Genomic DNA, 15,906 nt, shown 5'->3' with positions numbered 1-15,906 from the left:
AGCTACAATGAGAGAGGGAGAGTGGGGTTAGCAGCAGCTACAATGAGAGAGGGAGAGTTGGGTTGGCAGCAGCTACAATGAGAGATGGAGAGTGGGGTTGGCAGCAGCTACAATGAGAGACGGAGAGTGGGGTTGGCAGCAGCTACAATGAGAGCGGGAGAGTGGGGTTAGCAGCAGCTACAATGAGAGAGGGAGAGTGGGGTTGGCAGCAGCTACAATGAGAGAGGGAGAGTGGGGTTGGCAGCAGCTACAATGAGAGAGGGAGAGTAGGGTTGGCAGCAGCTACAATGAGAGAGGGAGAGTGGGGTTGGCAGCAGCTACAATGAGAGACGGAGAGTGGGGTTGGCAGCAGCTACAATGAGAGAGGGAGAGTGGGGTTGGCAGCAGCTACAATGAGAGAGGGAGAGTTGGGTTGGCAGCAGCTACAATGAGAGAGGGAGAGTGGGGTTGGCAGCAGCTACATTGAGAGAGGGAGAGTGGGGTTAGCAGCAGCTACAATGAGAGAGGGAGAGTGGGGTTGGCAGCAGCTACAATGAGAGAGGGAGAGTTGGGTTAGCAGCAGCTACAATGAGAGAGGGAGTGTGGGGTTGGCAGCAGCTACAATGAGAGAGGGAGAGTTGGGTTGGCAGCAGCTACATTGAGAGAGGGAAAGTTGGGTTGGCAGCAGCTACATTGAGAGAGGCAGAGTGGGGGTGGAAGCAGCTACAATGAGAGAGGGAGAGTGGGGTTAGCAGCAGCTACAATAAGAGGGAGAGTTGGGTTGGCAGCAGCTACAATGAGAGAGCGAGAGTGGGGTTAGCAGCAGCTACTATGAGAGAGGGAGAGTGGGGTTGGCAGCAGCTACAATGAGAGCGAGAGAGTGGGGTTAGCAGCAGCTACAATGAGAGAGGGAGAGTGGGGTTAGCAGCAGCTACAATGAGAGAGCGAGAGTGGGGTTAGCAGCAGCTACAATGAGAGAGGGAGAGTTGGGTTGGCAGCAGCTGCAATGAGAGAGGGAGAGTGGGGTTAGCAGCAGCTACAATGTGAGAGGGAGAGTGGGGTTGGCAGCAGCTACAATGAGAGAGGGAGAGTTGGGTTGGCAGCAGCTACAATGAGAGAGGGAGAGTGGGGTTGGCAGCAGCTACATTGAGAGAGGGAGAGTGGGGTTAGCAGCAGCTACAATGAGAGAGGGAGAGTGGGGTTGGCAGCAGCTACAATGAGAGAGGGAGAGTTGGGTTAGCAGCAGCTACAATGAGAGAGGGAGAGTGGGGTTGGCAGCAGCTACAATGAGAGAGGGAGAGTTGGGTTGGCAGCAGCTACAATGAGAGAGGGAGAGTGGGGGTGGAAGCAGCTACAATGAGAGAGGGAGAGTGGGGTTAGCAGCAGCTACAATAAGAGGGAGAGTGGGGTTAGCAGCAGCTACAATGAGAGAGCGAGAGTGGGGTTGGCAGCAGCTACAATGAGAGAGCGAGAGTGGGGTTAGCAGCAGCTACTATGAGAGAGGGAGAGTGGGGTTGGCAGCAGCTACAATGAGAGCGAAAGAGTGGGGTTAGCAGCAGCTACAATGAGAGAGGGAGAGTGGGGTTAGCAGCAGCTACAATGAGAGAGCGAGAGTGGGGTTAGCAGCAGCTACAATGTGAGAGAGAGAGTGGGGTTAGCAGCAGCTACAATGAGAGAGGGAGAGTGGGGTTGGCAGCAGCTACAATGAGAGAGGGAGAGTTGGGTTGGCAGCAGCTACATTGAGAGAGGGAGAGTTGGGTTGGCAGCAGCTACATTGAGAGAGGGAGAGTGGGGGTGGAAGCAGCTACAATGAGAGAGGGAGAGTGGGGTTAGCAGCAGCTACAATAAGAGGGAGAGTTGGGTTGGCAGCAGCTACAATGAGAGAGCGAGAGTGGGGTTAGCAGCAGCTACTATGAGAGAGGGAGAGTGGGGTTGGCAGCAGCTACAATGAGAGCGAGAGAGTGGGGTTAGCAGCAGCTACAATGAGAGAGGGAGAGTGGGGTTAGCAGCAGCTACAATGAGAGAGCGAGAGTGGGGTTAGCAGCAGCTACAATGAGAGAGGGAGAGTTGGGTTGGCAGCAGCTGCAATGAGAGAGGGAGAGTGGGGTTAGCAGCAGCTACAATGTGAGAGGGAGAGTGGGGTTGGCAGCAGCTACAATGAGAGAGGGAGAGTTGGGTTGGCAGCAGCTACAATGAGAGAGGGAGAGTGGGGTTGGCAGCAGCTACATTGAGAGAGGGAGAGTGGGGTTAGCAGCAGCTACAATGAGAGAGGGAGAGTGGGGTTGGCAGCAGCTACAATGAGAGAGGGAGAGTTGGGTTAGCAGCAGCTACAATGAGAGAGGGAGAGTGGGGTTGGCAGCAGCTACAATGAGAGAGGGAGAGTTGGGTTGGCAGCAGCTACAATGAGAGAGGGAGAGTGGGGGTGGAAGCAGCTACAATGAGAGAGGGAGAGTGGGGTTAGCAGCAGCTACAATAAGAGGGAGAGTGGGGTTAGCAGCAGCTACAATGAGAGAGCGAGAGTGGGGTTGGCAGCAGCTACAATGAGAGAGCGAGAGTGGGGTTAGCAGCAGCTACTATGAGAGAGGGAGAGTGGGGTTGGCAGCAGCTACAATGAGAGCGAAAGAGTGGGGTTAGCAGCAGCTACAATGAGAGAGGGAGAGTGGGGTTAGCAGCAGCTACAATGAGAGAGCGAGAGTGGGGTTAGCAGCAGCTACAATGTGAGAGAGAGAGTGGGGTTAGCAGCAGCTACAATGAGAGAGGGAGAGTGGGGTTGGCAGCAGCTACAATGAGAGAGGGAGAGTGGGGTTAGCAGCAGCTACAATGAGAGAGGGAGAGTTGGGTTGGCAGCAGCTACAATGAGAGAGGGAGAGTGGGGTTGGCACCAGCTACAATGAGAGAGGGAGAGTGGGGTTGGCAGCAGCTACAATGAGAGCGGGAGAGTGGGGTTAGCAGCAGCTACAATGAGAGAGGGAGAGCGGGGTTGGCAGCAGCTACAATGAGAGAGGGAGAGTGGGGTTGGCAGCAGCTATAATGAGAGCGGGAGAGTGGGGTTAGTAGCAGCTACAATGAGAGAGGGAGAGTGGGGTTGGCAGCAGCTACTATGAGAGAGGGAGAGTGGGGTTGGCAGCAACTACAATGAGAGCGAGAGAGTGGGGTTAGCAGCAGCTACAATGAGAGAGGGAGAGTGGGGTTAGCAGCAGCTACAATGAGAGAGGGATATTGGGTTTGGCAGCAGCTACAATGAGAGAGGGAGAGTGGGGTTAGCAGCAGCTACAATGAGAGAGGGAGAGTGGTGGTTAGCAGCAGCTACAATGAGAGAGGGAGAGTTGGGTTGGCAGCAGCTACAATGAGAGATGGAGAGTGGGGTTGGCAGCAGCTACAATGAGAGACGGAGAGTGGGGTTGGCAGCAGCTACAATGAGAGCGGGAGAGTGAGGTTAGCAGCAGCTACAATGAGAGAGGGAGTGTGGGGTTGGCAGCAGCTACAATGAGAGAGGGAGAGTGGGGTTGGCAGCAGCTACAATGAGAGAGGGAGAGTGGGGTTGGCAGCAGCTACAATGAGAGAGGGAGAGTGGGGTTGGCAGCAGCTACAATGAGAGACGGAGAGTGGGGTTGGCAGCAGCTACAATGAGAGAGGGAGAGTGGGGTTGGCAGCAGCTACAATGAGAGAGGGAGAGTTGGGTTGGCAGCAGCTACAATGAGAGAGGGAGAGTGGGGTTGGCAGCAGCTACATTGAGAGAGGGAGAGTGGGGTTAGCAGCAGCTACAATGAGAGAGGGAGAGTGGGGTTGGCAGCAGCTACAATGAGAGAGGGAGAGTTGGGTTAGCAGCAGCTACAATGAGAGAGGGAGTGTGGGGTTGGCAGCAGCTACAATGAGAGAGGGAGAGTTGGGTTGGCAGCAGCTACAATGAGAGAGGGAGAGTGGGGGTGGAAGCAGCTACAATGAGAGAGGGAGAGTGGGGTTAGCAGCAGCTACAATAAGAGGGAGAGTTGGGTTGGCAGCAGCTACAATGAGAGAGCGAGAGTGGGGTTAGCAGCAGCTACTATGAGAGAGGGAGAGTGGGGTTGGCAGCAGCTACAATGAGAGCGAGAGAGTGGGGTTAGCAGCAGCTACAATGAGAGAGGGAGAGTGGGGTTAGCAGCAGCTACAATGAGAGAGCGAGAGTGGGGTTAGCAGCAGCTACAATGAGAGAGGGAGAGTTGGGTTGGCAGCAGCTGCAATGAGAGAGGGAGAGTGGGGTTAGCAGCAGCTACAATGTGAGAGGGAGAGTGGGGTTGGCAGCAGCTACAATGAGAGAGGGAGAGTTGGGTTGGCAGCAGCTACAATGAGAGAGGGAGAGTGGGGTTGGCAGCAGCTACATTGAGAGAGGGAGAGTGGGGTTAGCAGCAGCTACAATGAGAGAGGGAGAGTGGGGTTGGCAGCAGCTACAATGAGAGAGGGAGAGTTGGGTTGGCAGCAGCTACAATGAGAGAGGGAGAGTGGGGTTGGCAGCAGCTACAATGAGAGAGGGAGAGTTGGGTTAGCAGCAGCTACAATGAGAGAGGGAGAGTGGGGTTGGCAGCAGCTACAATGAGAGAGGGAGAGTTGGGTTGGCAGCAGCTACAATGAGAGAGGGAGAGTGGGGGTGGAAGCAGCTACAATGAGAGAGGGAGAGTGGGGTTAGCAGCAGCTACAATAAGAGGGAGAGTGGGGTTAGCAGCAGCTACAATGAGAGAGCGAGAGTGGGGTTGGCAGCAGCTACAATGAGAGAGCGAGAGTGGGGTTAGCAGCAGCTACTATGAGAGAGGGAGAGTGGGGTTGGCAGCAGCTACAATGAGAGCGAAAGAGTGGGGTTAGCAGCAGCTACAATGAGAGAGGGAGAGTGGGGTTAGCAGCAGCTACAATGAGAGAGCGAGAGTGGGGTTAGCAGCAGCTACAATGTGAGAGAGAGAGTGGGGTTAGCAGCAGCTACAATGAGAGAGGGAGAGTGGGGTTGGCAGCAGCTACAATGAGAGAGGGAGAGTGGGGTTAGCAGCAGCTACAATGAGAGAGGGAGAATGGGGTTGGCAGCAGCTGCAATGAGAGAGGGAGAGTGGGGTTAGCAGCAGCTACAATGAGAGAGGGAGAGTGCGGTTAGCAGCAACTACAGTGAGAGAGGGAGAGTGGGGTTGGCAGCAGCTACAACGAGAGAGGGAGAGTGGGGTTAGCAGCAGCTACAATGAGAGAGGGAGAGTGGGGTTGGCAGCAGCTACAATGAGAGAGGGAGAGTTGGGTTGGCAGCAGCTACAATGAGAGAGGGAGAGTGGGGGTGGAAGCAGCTACAATGAGAGAGGGAGAGTGGGGTTAGCAGCAGCTACAATAAGAGGGAGAGTGGGGTTAGCAGCAGCTACAATGAGAGAGTGAGAGTGGGGTTGGCAGCAGCTACAATGAGAGAGCGAGAGTGGGGTTAGCAGCAGCTACTATGAGAGAGGGAGAGTGGGGTTGGCAGCAGCTACAATGAGAGCGAGAGAGTGGGGTTAGCAGCAGCTACAATGAGAGAGGGAGAGTGGGGTTAGCAGCAGCTACAATGAGAGAGCGAGAGTGGGGTTAGCAGCAGCTAAATGTGAGAGAGAGAGTGGGGTTAGCAGCAGCTACAATGAGAGAGGGAGAGTGGGGTTGGCAGCAGCTACAATGAGAGAGGGAGAGTGGGGTTAGCAGCAGCTACAATGAGAGAGGGAGAATGGGGTTGGCAGCAGCTGCAATGAGAGAGGGAGAGTGGGGTTAGCAGCAGCTACAATGTGAGAGGGAGAGTGCGGTTAGCAGCAACTACAGTGAGAGAGGGAGAGTGGGGTTGGCAGCAGCTACAACGAGAGAGGGAGAGTGGGGTTAGCAGCAGCTACAATGAGAGAGGGAGAGTGGGGTTGGCAGCAGCTGTAATGAGAGACGGAGAGTTGGGTTGGCAGCAGCTACATTGAGAGAGGGAGAGTTGGGTTGGCAGGAGCTACAATGAGAGAGGGAGAGTGGGGTTAGCAGCAGCTACAATGAGAGGGAGAGTTGGGTTGGCAGCAGCTACAATGAGAGAGCGAGACTGGGGTTAGCAGCAGCTACAATGAGAGGGAGAGTTGGGTTGGCAGCAGCTACAATGAGAGCTGGAGAGTGGGGTTGGCAGCAGCTACAATGAGAGAGGGAGAGTGGGGTTAGCAGCAGCTAAAATGAGAGAGGGAGAGTGGGGTTAGCAGCAGCTACAATTAGAGGGGGAGAGTTGGGTTGGCAGCAGCTACAATGAGAGAGGGAGAGTGGGGTTAGCAGCAGCTACAATGAGAGAGGGAGAGTGGGGTTGGCAGCAGCTACAATGAGAGAGGGAGAGTGGGGTTGGCAGCAGCTACAATGAGAGCGGGAGAGTGGGGTTAGTAGCAGCTACTATGAGAGAGGGAGAGTGGGGTTGGCAGCAGCTACTATGAGAGAGGGAGAGTGGGGTTGGCAGCAGCTACAATGAGAGCGAGAGAGTGGGGTTAGCAGCAGCTACAATGAGAGAGGGAGAGTTGGGTTAGCAGCAGCTACAATGAGAGAGGGAGAGTGGGGTTAGCAGCAGCTACAATGAGAGAGGGAGAGTGGGGTTTAGCAGCAGCTACAATGAGAGAGGGAGAGTGGGGTTGGCAGCAGATACAATGAGAGAGGGAGAGTGGGGTTGGCAGCAGCTACATTGCCAGCGGGAGAGTGGGGTTAGCAGCAGCTACAAAGAGAGAGGGAGAGTGGTGGTTGGCAGCAGCTACAATGAGAGAGGGAGAGTGGGGTTAGCAGCAGCTACAATGAGAGAGGGAGAGTGGGGTTGGCAGCAGCTACAATGAGAGAGGGAGAGTGGGGTTGGCAGCAGCTACAATGAGAGAGGGAGAGTGGGGTTGGCAGCAGCTACAATGAGAGCGGGAGAGTGGGGTTAGCAGCAGCTACTATGAGAGAGGGAGAGTGGGGTTGGCAGCAGCTACAATGAGAGAGGGAGAGTGGGGTTGGCAGCAGCTACAATGAGAGACGGAGAGTGGGGTTGGCAGCAGCTACAATTAGAGAGGGAGAGTGGGGTTGGCAGCAGCTACAATGAGAGAGGGAGAGTGGGGTTGGCAGCAGCTACAATGAGAGCGGGAGAGTGGGGTTAGCAGCAGCTACTATGAGAGAGGGAGAGTGGGGTTGGCAGCAGCTACAATGAGAGAGGGAGAGTGGGGTTGGCAGCAGCTACAATGAGAGACGGAGAGTGGGGTTGGCAGCAGCTACAATTAGAGAGGGAGAGTGGGGTTGGCAGCAGCTACAATGAGAGAGGGAGAGTTGGGTTGGCAGCAGCTACAATGAGAGAGGGAGAGTGGGGTTGACAGCAGCTACATTGAGAGAGGGAGAGTTGGGTTAGCAGCAGCTACAATGAGAGAGGGAGAGTGGGTTTGGCAGCAGCTACAATGAGAGAGGGAGAGTTGGGTTGGCAGCAGCTACAATGAGAGAGGGAGATTGGGGTTGGAAGCAGCTACAATGAGAGAGGGAGAGTGGGGTTAGCAGCAGCTACAATAAGAGGGAGAGTTGGGTTGGCAGCAGCTACAATGAGAGCGGGAGAGTGGGGTTGGCAGCAGCTACAATGAGAGAGGGAGAGTGGGGTTAGCAGCAGCTAAAATGAGAGAGGGAGAGTGGGGTTAGCAGCAGCTACAATTAGAGGGGGAGAGTTGGGTTGGCAGCAGCTACAATGAGAGAGGGAGAGTGGGGTTAGCAGCAGCTACAATGAGAGAGGGAGAGTGGGGTTGGCAGCAGCTACAATGAGAGAGGGAGAGTGGGGTTGGCAGCAGCTACAATGAGAGCGGGAGAGTGGGGTTAGTAGCAGCTACTATGAGAGAGGGAGAGTGGGGTTGGCAGCAGCTACTATGAGAGAGGGAGAGTGGGGTTGGCAGCAGCTACAATGAGAGCGAGAGAGTGGGGTTAGCAGCAGCTACAATGAGAGAGGGAGAGTGGGGTTAGCAGCAGCTACAATGAGAGAGGGAGAGTGGGGTTAGCAGCAGCTACAATGAGAGAGGGAGAGTGGGGTTTAGCAGCAGCTACAATGAGAGAGGGAGAGTGGGGTTGGCAGCAGATACAATGAGAGAGGGAGAGTGGGGTTGGCAGCAGCTACATTGCGAGCGGGAGAGTGGGGTTAGCAGCAGCTACAAAGAGAGAGGGAGAGTGGTGGTTGGCAGCAGCTACAATGAGAGAGGGAGAGTGGGGTTAGCAGCAGCTACAATGAGAGAGGGAGAGTGGGGTTGGCAGCAGCTACAATGAGAGAGGGAGAGTGGGGTTGGCAGCAGCTACAATGAGAGAGGGAGAGTGGGGTTGGCAGCAGCTACAATGAGAGCGGGAGAGTGGGGTTAGCAGCAGCTACTATGAGAGAGGGAGAGTGGGGTTGGCAGCAGCTACAATGAGAGAGGGAGAGTGGGGTTGGCAGCAGCTACAATGAGAGACGGAGAGTGGGGTTGGCAGCAGCTACAATTAGAGAGGGAGAGTGGGGTTGGCAGCAGCTACAATGAGAGAGGGAGAGTTGGGTTGGCAGCAGCTACAATGAGAGAGGGAGAGTGGGGTTGACAGCAGCTACATTGAGAGAGGGAGAGTGGGGTTAGCAGCAGCTACAATGAGAGAGGGAGAGTGGGGTTGGCAGCAGCTACAATGAGAGAGGGAGAGTTGGGTTAGCAGCAGCTACAATGAGAGAGGGAGAGTGGGGTTGGCAGCAGCTACAATGAGAGAGGGAGAGTTGGGTTGGCAGCAGCTACAATGAGAGAGGGAGATTGGGGTTGGAAGCAGCTACAATGAGAGAGGGAGAGTGGGGTTAGCAGCAGCTACAATAAGAGGGAGAGTTGGGTTGGCAGCAGCTACAATGAGAGAGCGAGAGTGGGGTTAGCAGCAGCTACAATGAGAGGGAGAGTTGGGTTGGCAGCAGCTACAACGAGAGCAGTAGAGTGGGGTTGGCAGCCGCTACCATGAGAGAGGGAGAGTTGGGTTGGCAGGAGCTACAATGAGAGAGGCAGAGTGGGGTTAGCAGCAGCTACAATGAGAGAGTGAGAGTGGGGTTAGCAGCAGCTACAATGTGAGAGGGAGAGTGGGGTTAGCATCAACTACAATGAGAGAGGGAGAGTGGGGTTAGCAGCAGCTACAATGAGAGAGGGAGAGTGGGGTTGGCAGCAGCTACAATGAGAGAGGGAGAGTGGGGTTGGCAGCAGCTACAATGAGAGCGGGAGAGTGGGGTTAGTAGCAGCTACTATGAGAGAGGGAGAGTGGGGTTGGCAGCAGCTACTATGAGAGAGGGAGAGTGGGGTTGGCAGCAGCTACAATGAGAGCGAGAGAGTGGGGTTAGCAGCAGCTACAATGAGAGAGGGAGAGTGGGGTTAGCAGCAGCTACAATGAGAGAGGGAGAGTGGGGTTAGCAGCAGCTACAATGAGAGAGGGAGAGTGGGGTTTAGCAGCAGCTACAATGAGAGAGGGAGAGTGGGGTTGGCAGCAGATACAATGAGAGAGGGAGAGTGGGGTTGGCAGCAGCTACATTGCGAGCGGGAGAGTGGGGTTAGCAGCAGCTACAAAGAGAGAGGGAGAGTGGTGGTTGGCAGCAGCTACAATGAGAGAGGGAGAGTGGGGTTAGCAGCAGCTACAATGAGAGAGGGAGAGTGGGGTTGGCAGCAGCTACAATGAGAGAGGGAGAGTGGGGTTGGCAGCAGCTACAATGAGAGAGGGAGAGTGGGGTTGGCAGCAGCTACAATGAGAGCGGGAGAGTGGGGTTAGCAGCAGCTACTATGAGAGAGGGAGAGTGGGGTTGGCAGCAGCTACAATGAGAGAGGGAGAGTGGGGTTGGCAGCAGCTACAATGAGAGACGGAGAGTGGGGTTGGCAGCAGCTACAATTAGAGAGGGAGAGTGGGGTTGGCAGCAGCTACAATGAGAGAGGGAGAGTTGGGTTGGCAGCAGCTACAATGAGAGAGGGAGAGTGGGGTTGACAGCAGCTACATTGAGAGAGGGAGAGTGGGGTTAGCAGCAGCTACAATGAGAGAGGGAGAGTGGGGTTGGCAGCAGCTACAATGAGAGAGGGAGAGTTGGGTTAGCAGCAGCTACAATGAGAGAGGGAGAGTGGGGTTGGCAGCAGCTACAATGAGAGAGGGAGAGTTGGGTTGGCAGCAGCTACAATGAGAGAGGGAGATTGGGGTTGGAAGCAGCTACAATGAGAGAGGGAGAGTGGGGTTAGCAGCAGCTACAATAAGAGGGAGAGTTGGGTTGGCAGCAGCTACAATGAGAGAGCGAGAGTGGGGTTAGCAGCAGCTACAATGAGAGGGAGAGTTGGGTTGGCAGCAGCTACAACGAGAGCAGTAGAGTGGGGTTGGCAGCCGCTACCATGAGAGAGGGAGAGTTGGGTTGGCAGGAGCTACAATGAGAGAGGCAGAGTGGGGTTAGCAGCAGCTACAATGAGAGAGTGAGAGTGGGGTTAGCAGCAGCTACAATGTGAGAGGGAGAGTGGGGTTAGCATCAACTACAATGAGAGAGGGAGAGTGGGGTTAGCAGTAGCTACAATGAGAGAGTGAGAGTGGGGTTAGCAGCAGCTACAATGAGAGAGGGAGAGTGGGGTTGGCAGCAGCTACAATGAGAGAGCGAGAGTGGGGTTAGCAGCAGCTACAATGAGAGGGAGATTTGGGTTGGCAGCAGCTACAATGAGAGCGGGAGAGTGGGGTTGACAGCAGCTACACTGAGAGAGGGAGAGTGGGGTTAGCAGCAGCTACAATGAGAGAGGGAGAGTGGGGTTGGCAGCAGCTACAATGAGAGGGGGAGAGTTGGGTTGGCAGCAGCTACAATGAGAGAGTGATAGTGGGGTTAGCAGCAGCTACAATGAGATAGGGAGAGTGGGGTTGGCAGCAGCTACAATGAGAGAGGGAGAGTGGGGTTAGCAGCAGCTACAATGTGAGAGGGAGAGTGGGGTTGGCAGCAGCTACAATGAGAGCGGGAGAGTGGGGTTAGCAGCAGCTACAATGAGAGAGGGAGAGTGGGGTTGGCAGCAGCTACAATGAGAGCGGGAGAGTGGGGTTGGCAGCAGCTACAATGAGAGAGGGAGAGTGGGGTTGGCAGCAGCTACAATGAGAGAGGGAGAGTTGGGTTGGAAGCAGCTACAATGAGAGAGGGAGAGTGGGGTTAGCAGCAGCTACAATGAGAGAGCGAGAGTGGGGTTAGCAGCAGCTACAATGAGAGAGGGAGAGTGGGGTTAGCAGCAGCTACAATGAGAGAGGGAGAGTGGGGTTGGCAGCAGCTACAATGAGAGCGGGAGAGTGGGGTTAGCAGCAGCTACAATGAGAGAGGGAGAGTGGGGTTAGCAGCAGCTACAATGAGAGAGGGAGAGTGGGGTTAGCAGCAGCTACAATGAGAGAGGGAGAGTGGGGTTAGCAGCAGCTACAATGAGAGAGGGAGAGTGGGGTTAGCAGCAGCTACAATGAGAGGGAGAGTTGGGTTGGCAGCAGCTACAATGAGAGAGCGAGAGTGGGGTTAGCAGCAGCTACAATGAGAGAGAGAGTTGGGTTGGTAGCAGCTACAATGAGAGAGGGAGAGTGGGGTTGGCAGCAGCTACAATGAGAGGGGGAGAGTTGGGTTGGCAGCAGCTACAATGAGAGAGGGATAGTGGGGTTAGCAGCAGCTACAATGAGATAGGAGAGTGGGGTTGGCAGCAGCTACAATGAGAGAGGGAGAGTGGGGTTAGCAGCAGCTACAATGAGAGAGGGATAGTGGGGTTAGCAGCAGCTACAATGAGAGAGGGATAGTGGGGTTAGCAGCAGCTACAATGAGATAGGAGAGTGGGGTTGGCAGCAGCTACAATGAGAGAGGGAGAGTGGGGTTGGCAGCAGCTACAATGAGAGAGTGGGAGTGGGGTTGGCAGCAGCTACAATGAGAGAGGGAGAGTGGGGTTGGCAGCAGCTACAATGAGAGAGGGAGAGTGGGGTTGGCAGCAGCTACAATGAGAGAGGGAGAGTTGGGTTGGCAGCAGCTACAATGAGAGAGGGAGAGTGGGGTTAGCAGCAGCTACAATGAGAGAGCGAGAGTGGGGTTAGCAGCAGCTACAATGAGAGAGGGGGAGTGGGGTTGGCAGCAGCTACAATGAGAGCGGGAGAGTGGGGTTGGCAGCAGCTACAATGAGAGAGGGAGAGTTGGGTTGGAAGCAGCTACAATGAGAGAGGGAGAGTGGGGTTGGCAGCAGCTACAATGAGAGAGGGAGAGTTGGGTTGGCAGCAGCTACAATGAGAGAGGGAGAGTGGGGGTGGAAGCAGCTACAATGAGAGAGGGAGAGTGGGGTTAGCAGCAGCTACAATGAGAGAGGGAGAGTGGGGTTAGCAGCAGCTACAATGAGAGAGGGAGAGTGGGGTTAGCAGCAGCTACAATGAGAGAGGGAGAGTGGGGTTAGCAGCAGCTACAATGAGAGAGGGAGAGTGGGGTTAGCAGCAGCTACAATGAGAGGGAGAGTTGGGTTGGCAGCAGCTACAATGAGAGAGCGAGAGTGGGGTTAGCAGCAGCTACAATGAGAGAGAGAGTTGGGTTGGTAGCAGCTACAATGAGAGAGGGAGAGTGGGGTTGGCAGCAGCTACAATGAGAGGGGGAGAGTTGGGTTGGCAGCAGCTACAATGAGAGCGGGATAGTGGGGTTAGCAGCAGCTACAATGAGATAGGAGAGTGGGGTTGGCAGCAGCTACAATGAGAGAGGGAGAGTGGGGTTAGCAGCAGCTACAATGAGAGAGGGATAGTGGGGTTAGCAGCAGCTACAATGAGAGAGGGATAGTGGGGTTAGCAGCAGCTACAATGAGATAGGAGAGTGGGGTTGGCAGCAGCTACAATGAGAGAGGGAGAGTGGGGTTGGCAGCAGCTACAATGAGAGAGTGGGAGTGGGGTTGGCAGCAGCTACAATGAGAGAGGGAGAGTGGGGTTGGCAGCAGCTACAATGAGAGAGGGAGAGTGGGGTTGGCAGCAGCTACAATGAGAGAGGGAGAGTTGGGTTGGCAGCAGCTACAATGAGAGAGGGAGAGTGGGGTTAGCAGCAGCTACAATGAGAGAGCGAGAGTGGGGTTAGCAGCAGCTACAATGAGAGAGGGGGAGTGGGGTTGGCAGCAGCTACAATGAGAGCGGGAGAGTGGGGTTGGCAGCAGCTACAATGAGAGAGGGAGAGTTGGGTTGGAAGCAGCTACAATGAGAGAGGGAGAGTGGGGTTGGCAGCAGCTACAATGAGAGAGGGAGAGTTGGGTTGGCAGCAGCTACAATGAGAGAGGGAGAGTTGGGTTGGCAGCAGCTACAATGAGAGAGTGAGAGTGGGGTTGGCAGCAGCTACAATGAGAGAGGGAGAGTGGGGTTGGCAGCAGCTACAATGAGAGAGGGAGAGTTGGGTTGGCAGCAGCTACAATGAGAGTGGGAGAGTGGGGTTATCAGCAGCTACAATGAGAGTGGGAGAGTTGGGTTATCAGCAGCTACAATGAGAGAGGGAGAGTTGGGTTATCAGCAGCTACAATGAGAGAGGGAGAGTGGGGTTGGCAGCAGCTACAATGAGAGAGGGAGAGTGGGGTTGGCAGCAGCTACAATGAGAGCGGGAGAGTGGGGTTGGCAGCAGCTACAATGAGAGAGGGAGAGTGGGGTTGGCAGCACCTACAATGAGAGCGGGAGAGTGGGGTTAGCAGTAGCTACAATGTGAGAGGGAGAGTGGGGTTGGCAGCAGCTACAATGAGAGTGGGAGAGTGGGGTTAGCAGAAAATGAAGTGAATGAGGGAGGGAGAGTGGGGGCTGGAAAAGGAAACGGAGTGAGTGATGGATTGAGGAAGCTGATATGAAAGAGGCAGAGAGACAAGTAAGAAAGAGAGAATGACAGAGAAAGAGAGAAAGAAAGAGAGAGGCTATAGAGGACAGGGTTAGGGTACCCTGACTGCATTCACACACACATTATTAGTCCCTCTACCTGGGCTCTGCTACACACATACACACACACAGACACACATGCACAAAACACACACCCGGAACAACAACCCACAGCCTAGATGTAACCATGGAAAAATCATCACTCACACCCTCTTTCTCTTGCTACGGGAGAAAAGGGTTATTGTGACTCCACTGAGTCACCACATGATACACACACAAACACACACACTGACCCAGTGTTTGTGTGGTCATCCTCAGGGTTCTCGGGGAACTGTATGGGTTGTGGAGAGAAGGGTTTTCGCTACTTCACAGAATTCTCCAACCACATCAACCTGAAGTTGAGCACCCAGCCCAAGAAACAGAAGCACTTAAAGTACCATCTGTACAGGAACAACCAGGGACAGCTGGTCAGAGGGGCTGCTATCTGCTGGAATAGCCTCGGTAAGACGGCAGGGGGATCCCCTGCATTAACTGCAGAATCGTACATTTTCTCAGTGAAAACAATATACTTAATTTTTTCAACCTTTGTTTAACTAGACAAGTCAGTTAAGAACTAATAGTTTTTTACAATGATGGCCTATCCCGGCCAAACCCTAACCTAACCCGGATAACGCTGGGCCAATTGTGCACCGCCCTACGGGACTCCAAATCCCATCCGGTTGTGATACAGCCTGGAATCGAACCAGGGCCTGTAGTGACGCCTCTTGCACTGAGATGCAGTGTCCTAGACCCCTGCGCCACTTAGGAGCTTAGCAAATGTCAAATAGGCTTTTTACCAAATGACTGTACGACAGATCACGTATTCACCCTGCACACCCTAATTGACAAATAAACAAACCCAAATAAAGGCAAAGTCTTCTCATGCTTTGTTGATTTCTAAATAAGCCTTTGGCTCAAGTTGGCTCGAGGGTCTGCTATACAAATTGATGGAAAGCGGTGTTGGGGGAAAATCATACAACATTATAAAATCCATGTACATAAACAACAAGTATGTGATTAAAATTGGCAGAAAACACACATTTCTTTCCACAGGGCCGTGGGGTGAGACAGGGATGCATCTTGAACCCCACCCTCTTCAGCATATGTATTAATGAATTGGCAAGAGCCCTAGAACAGTCTGCAGCACCCGGCCCAGACCTGGGCCCTGAGAGTAAATCTTAGTTTGACAAAAATAATTGAGACTTTGCATGCAGAATTCTGCAAAAATATCTTCTGTGTACAACGTAAAACAGCAAATAATGCATGCATAGTAAATTTAAGCTGAAACCCGCTAATTATCAAAATCCAGAAAATAGCCGTTAAATTTTACAAACACCTAAATGGAAGCGATTCCCAAACCTTCCATAACAAAGTCATCACCTACAGTGAAATTAACCTGGAGAAGAGTCCCCTAAGCAAGCTAGTCCGGGGGCTCTGTTCACAAACACAAAGCCCCAGGACAGCAACACAATTAGACCCAACCAAAACATGAGAAAACAAAAAGAAAATTACTTGACACATTGGAAATAATTAACAAAAAAACAGAGCAAACTAGAATGCTATTTGGCCCTAAACAGAGAGTACACAGTGGCAGAATACCTGACCACTGTGACTGACCCAAACTTAAGGAGAACGTTTGACTATGTACAGACTCAGTGAGCATAGCCTTGCTATTGAGAAAGGCTGCCGTAGGTAGACCTGGCTCTCAAGAGAAGACAGGCTATGTGCTCACTGCCCACAAAATGAGGTGGACACTGAAGCTGCACTTCCTAACCTTCTGCCAAATGTATGACCATATTAGAGACACATATTTCCTTCGGATTACACAGACCCACAAATAATTTGAAAGGTCAACCTTGAAGTGAAGAACAAGCACCATTGTAAATACATCCCATATTAATGTATATTTATTTTCCCTTTTGTACTTTAACTATTTGCACATCGTTGCAACACTGTATATAGACATAATATGACATTTGAAATGTCTTTATTGTTTTGGAACTTCTGTGAGTGTAATGTTTACTGTTAATTTTATTATTTATTTCACTATTGTTTATTATCTATTTCACTTGCTTTGGC

General features: G+C 53.3%; 1 protein-coding gene across 4 annotated transcripts in view; it reads left to right on the top strand.

Moving 5' to 3' along the window:
• LOC129811517 (protein GREB1-like) overlaps window positions 1-15,906 on the top strand; it is a 90,825-nt gene that overhangs the window by 42,033 nt on the left and 32,886 nt on the right. For 3 of the 4 annotated variants that reach the window (XM_055862889.1, XM_055862890.1, XM_055862888.1), the window contains exon 5: window positions 14,107-14,289. The exons of the other annotated variant lie outside the window; for it this stretch is intronic. In XM_055862889.1, coding sequence (XP_055718864.1) covers window positions 14,107-14,289 — 183 coding nt within the window. The remainder of the gene's footprint in view (window positions 1-14,106; window positions 14,290-15,906) is intronic. 4 annotated transcript variants of the gene reach the window in all.

The sequence above is a fragment of the Salvelinus fontinalis genome, chromosome 15 (assembly GCF_029448725.1).
Source record: "Salvelinus fontinalis isolate EN_2023a chromosome 15, ASM2944872v1, whole genome shotgun sequence".
In the NCBI taxonomy this organism is placed as follows: Eukaryota; Metazoa; Chordata; class Actinopteri; order Salmoniformes; family Salmonidae; genus Salvelinus; species Salvelinus fontinalis.
This window is presented reverse-complemented; position numbering and strand designations above follow the sequence as displayed.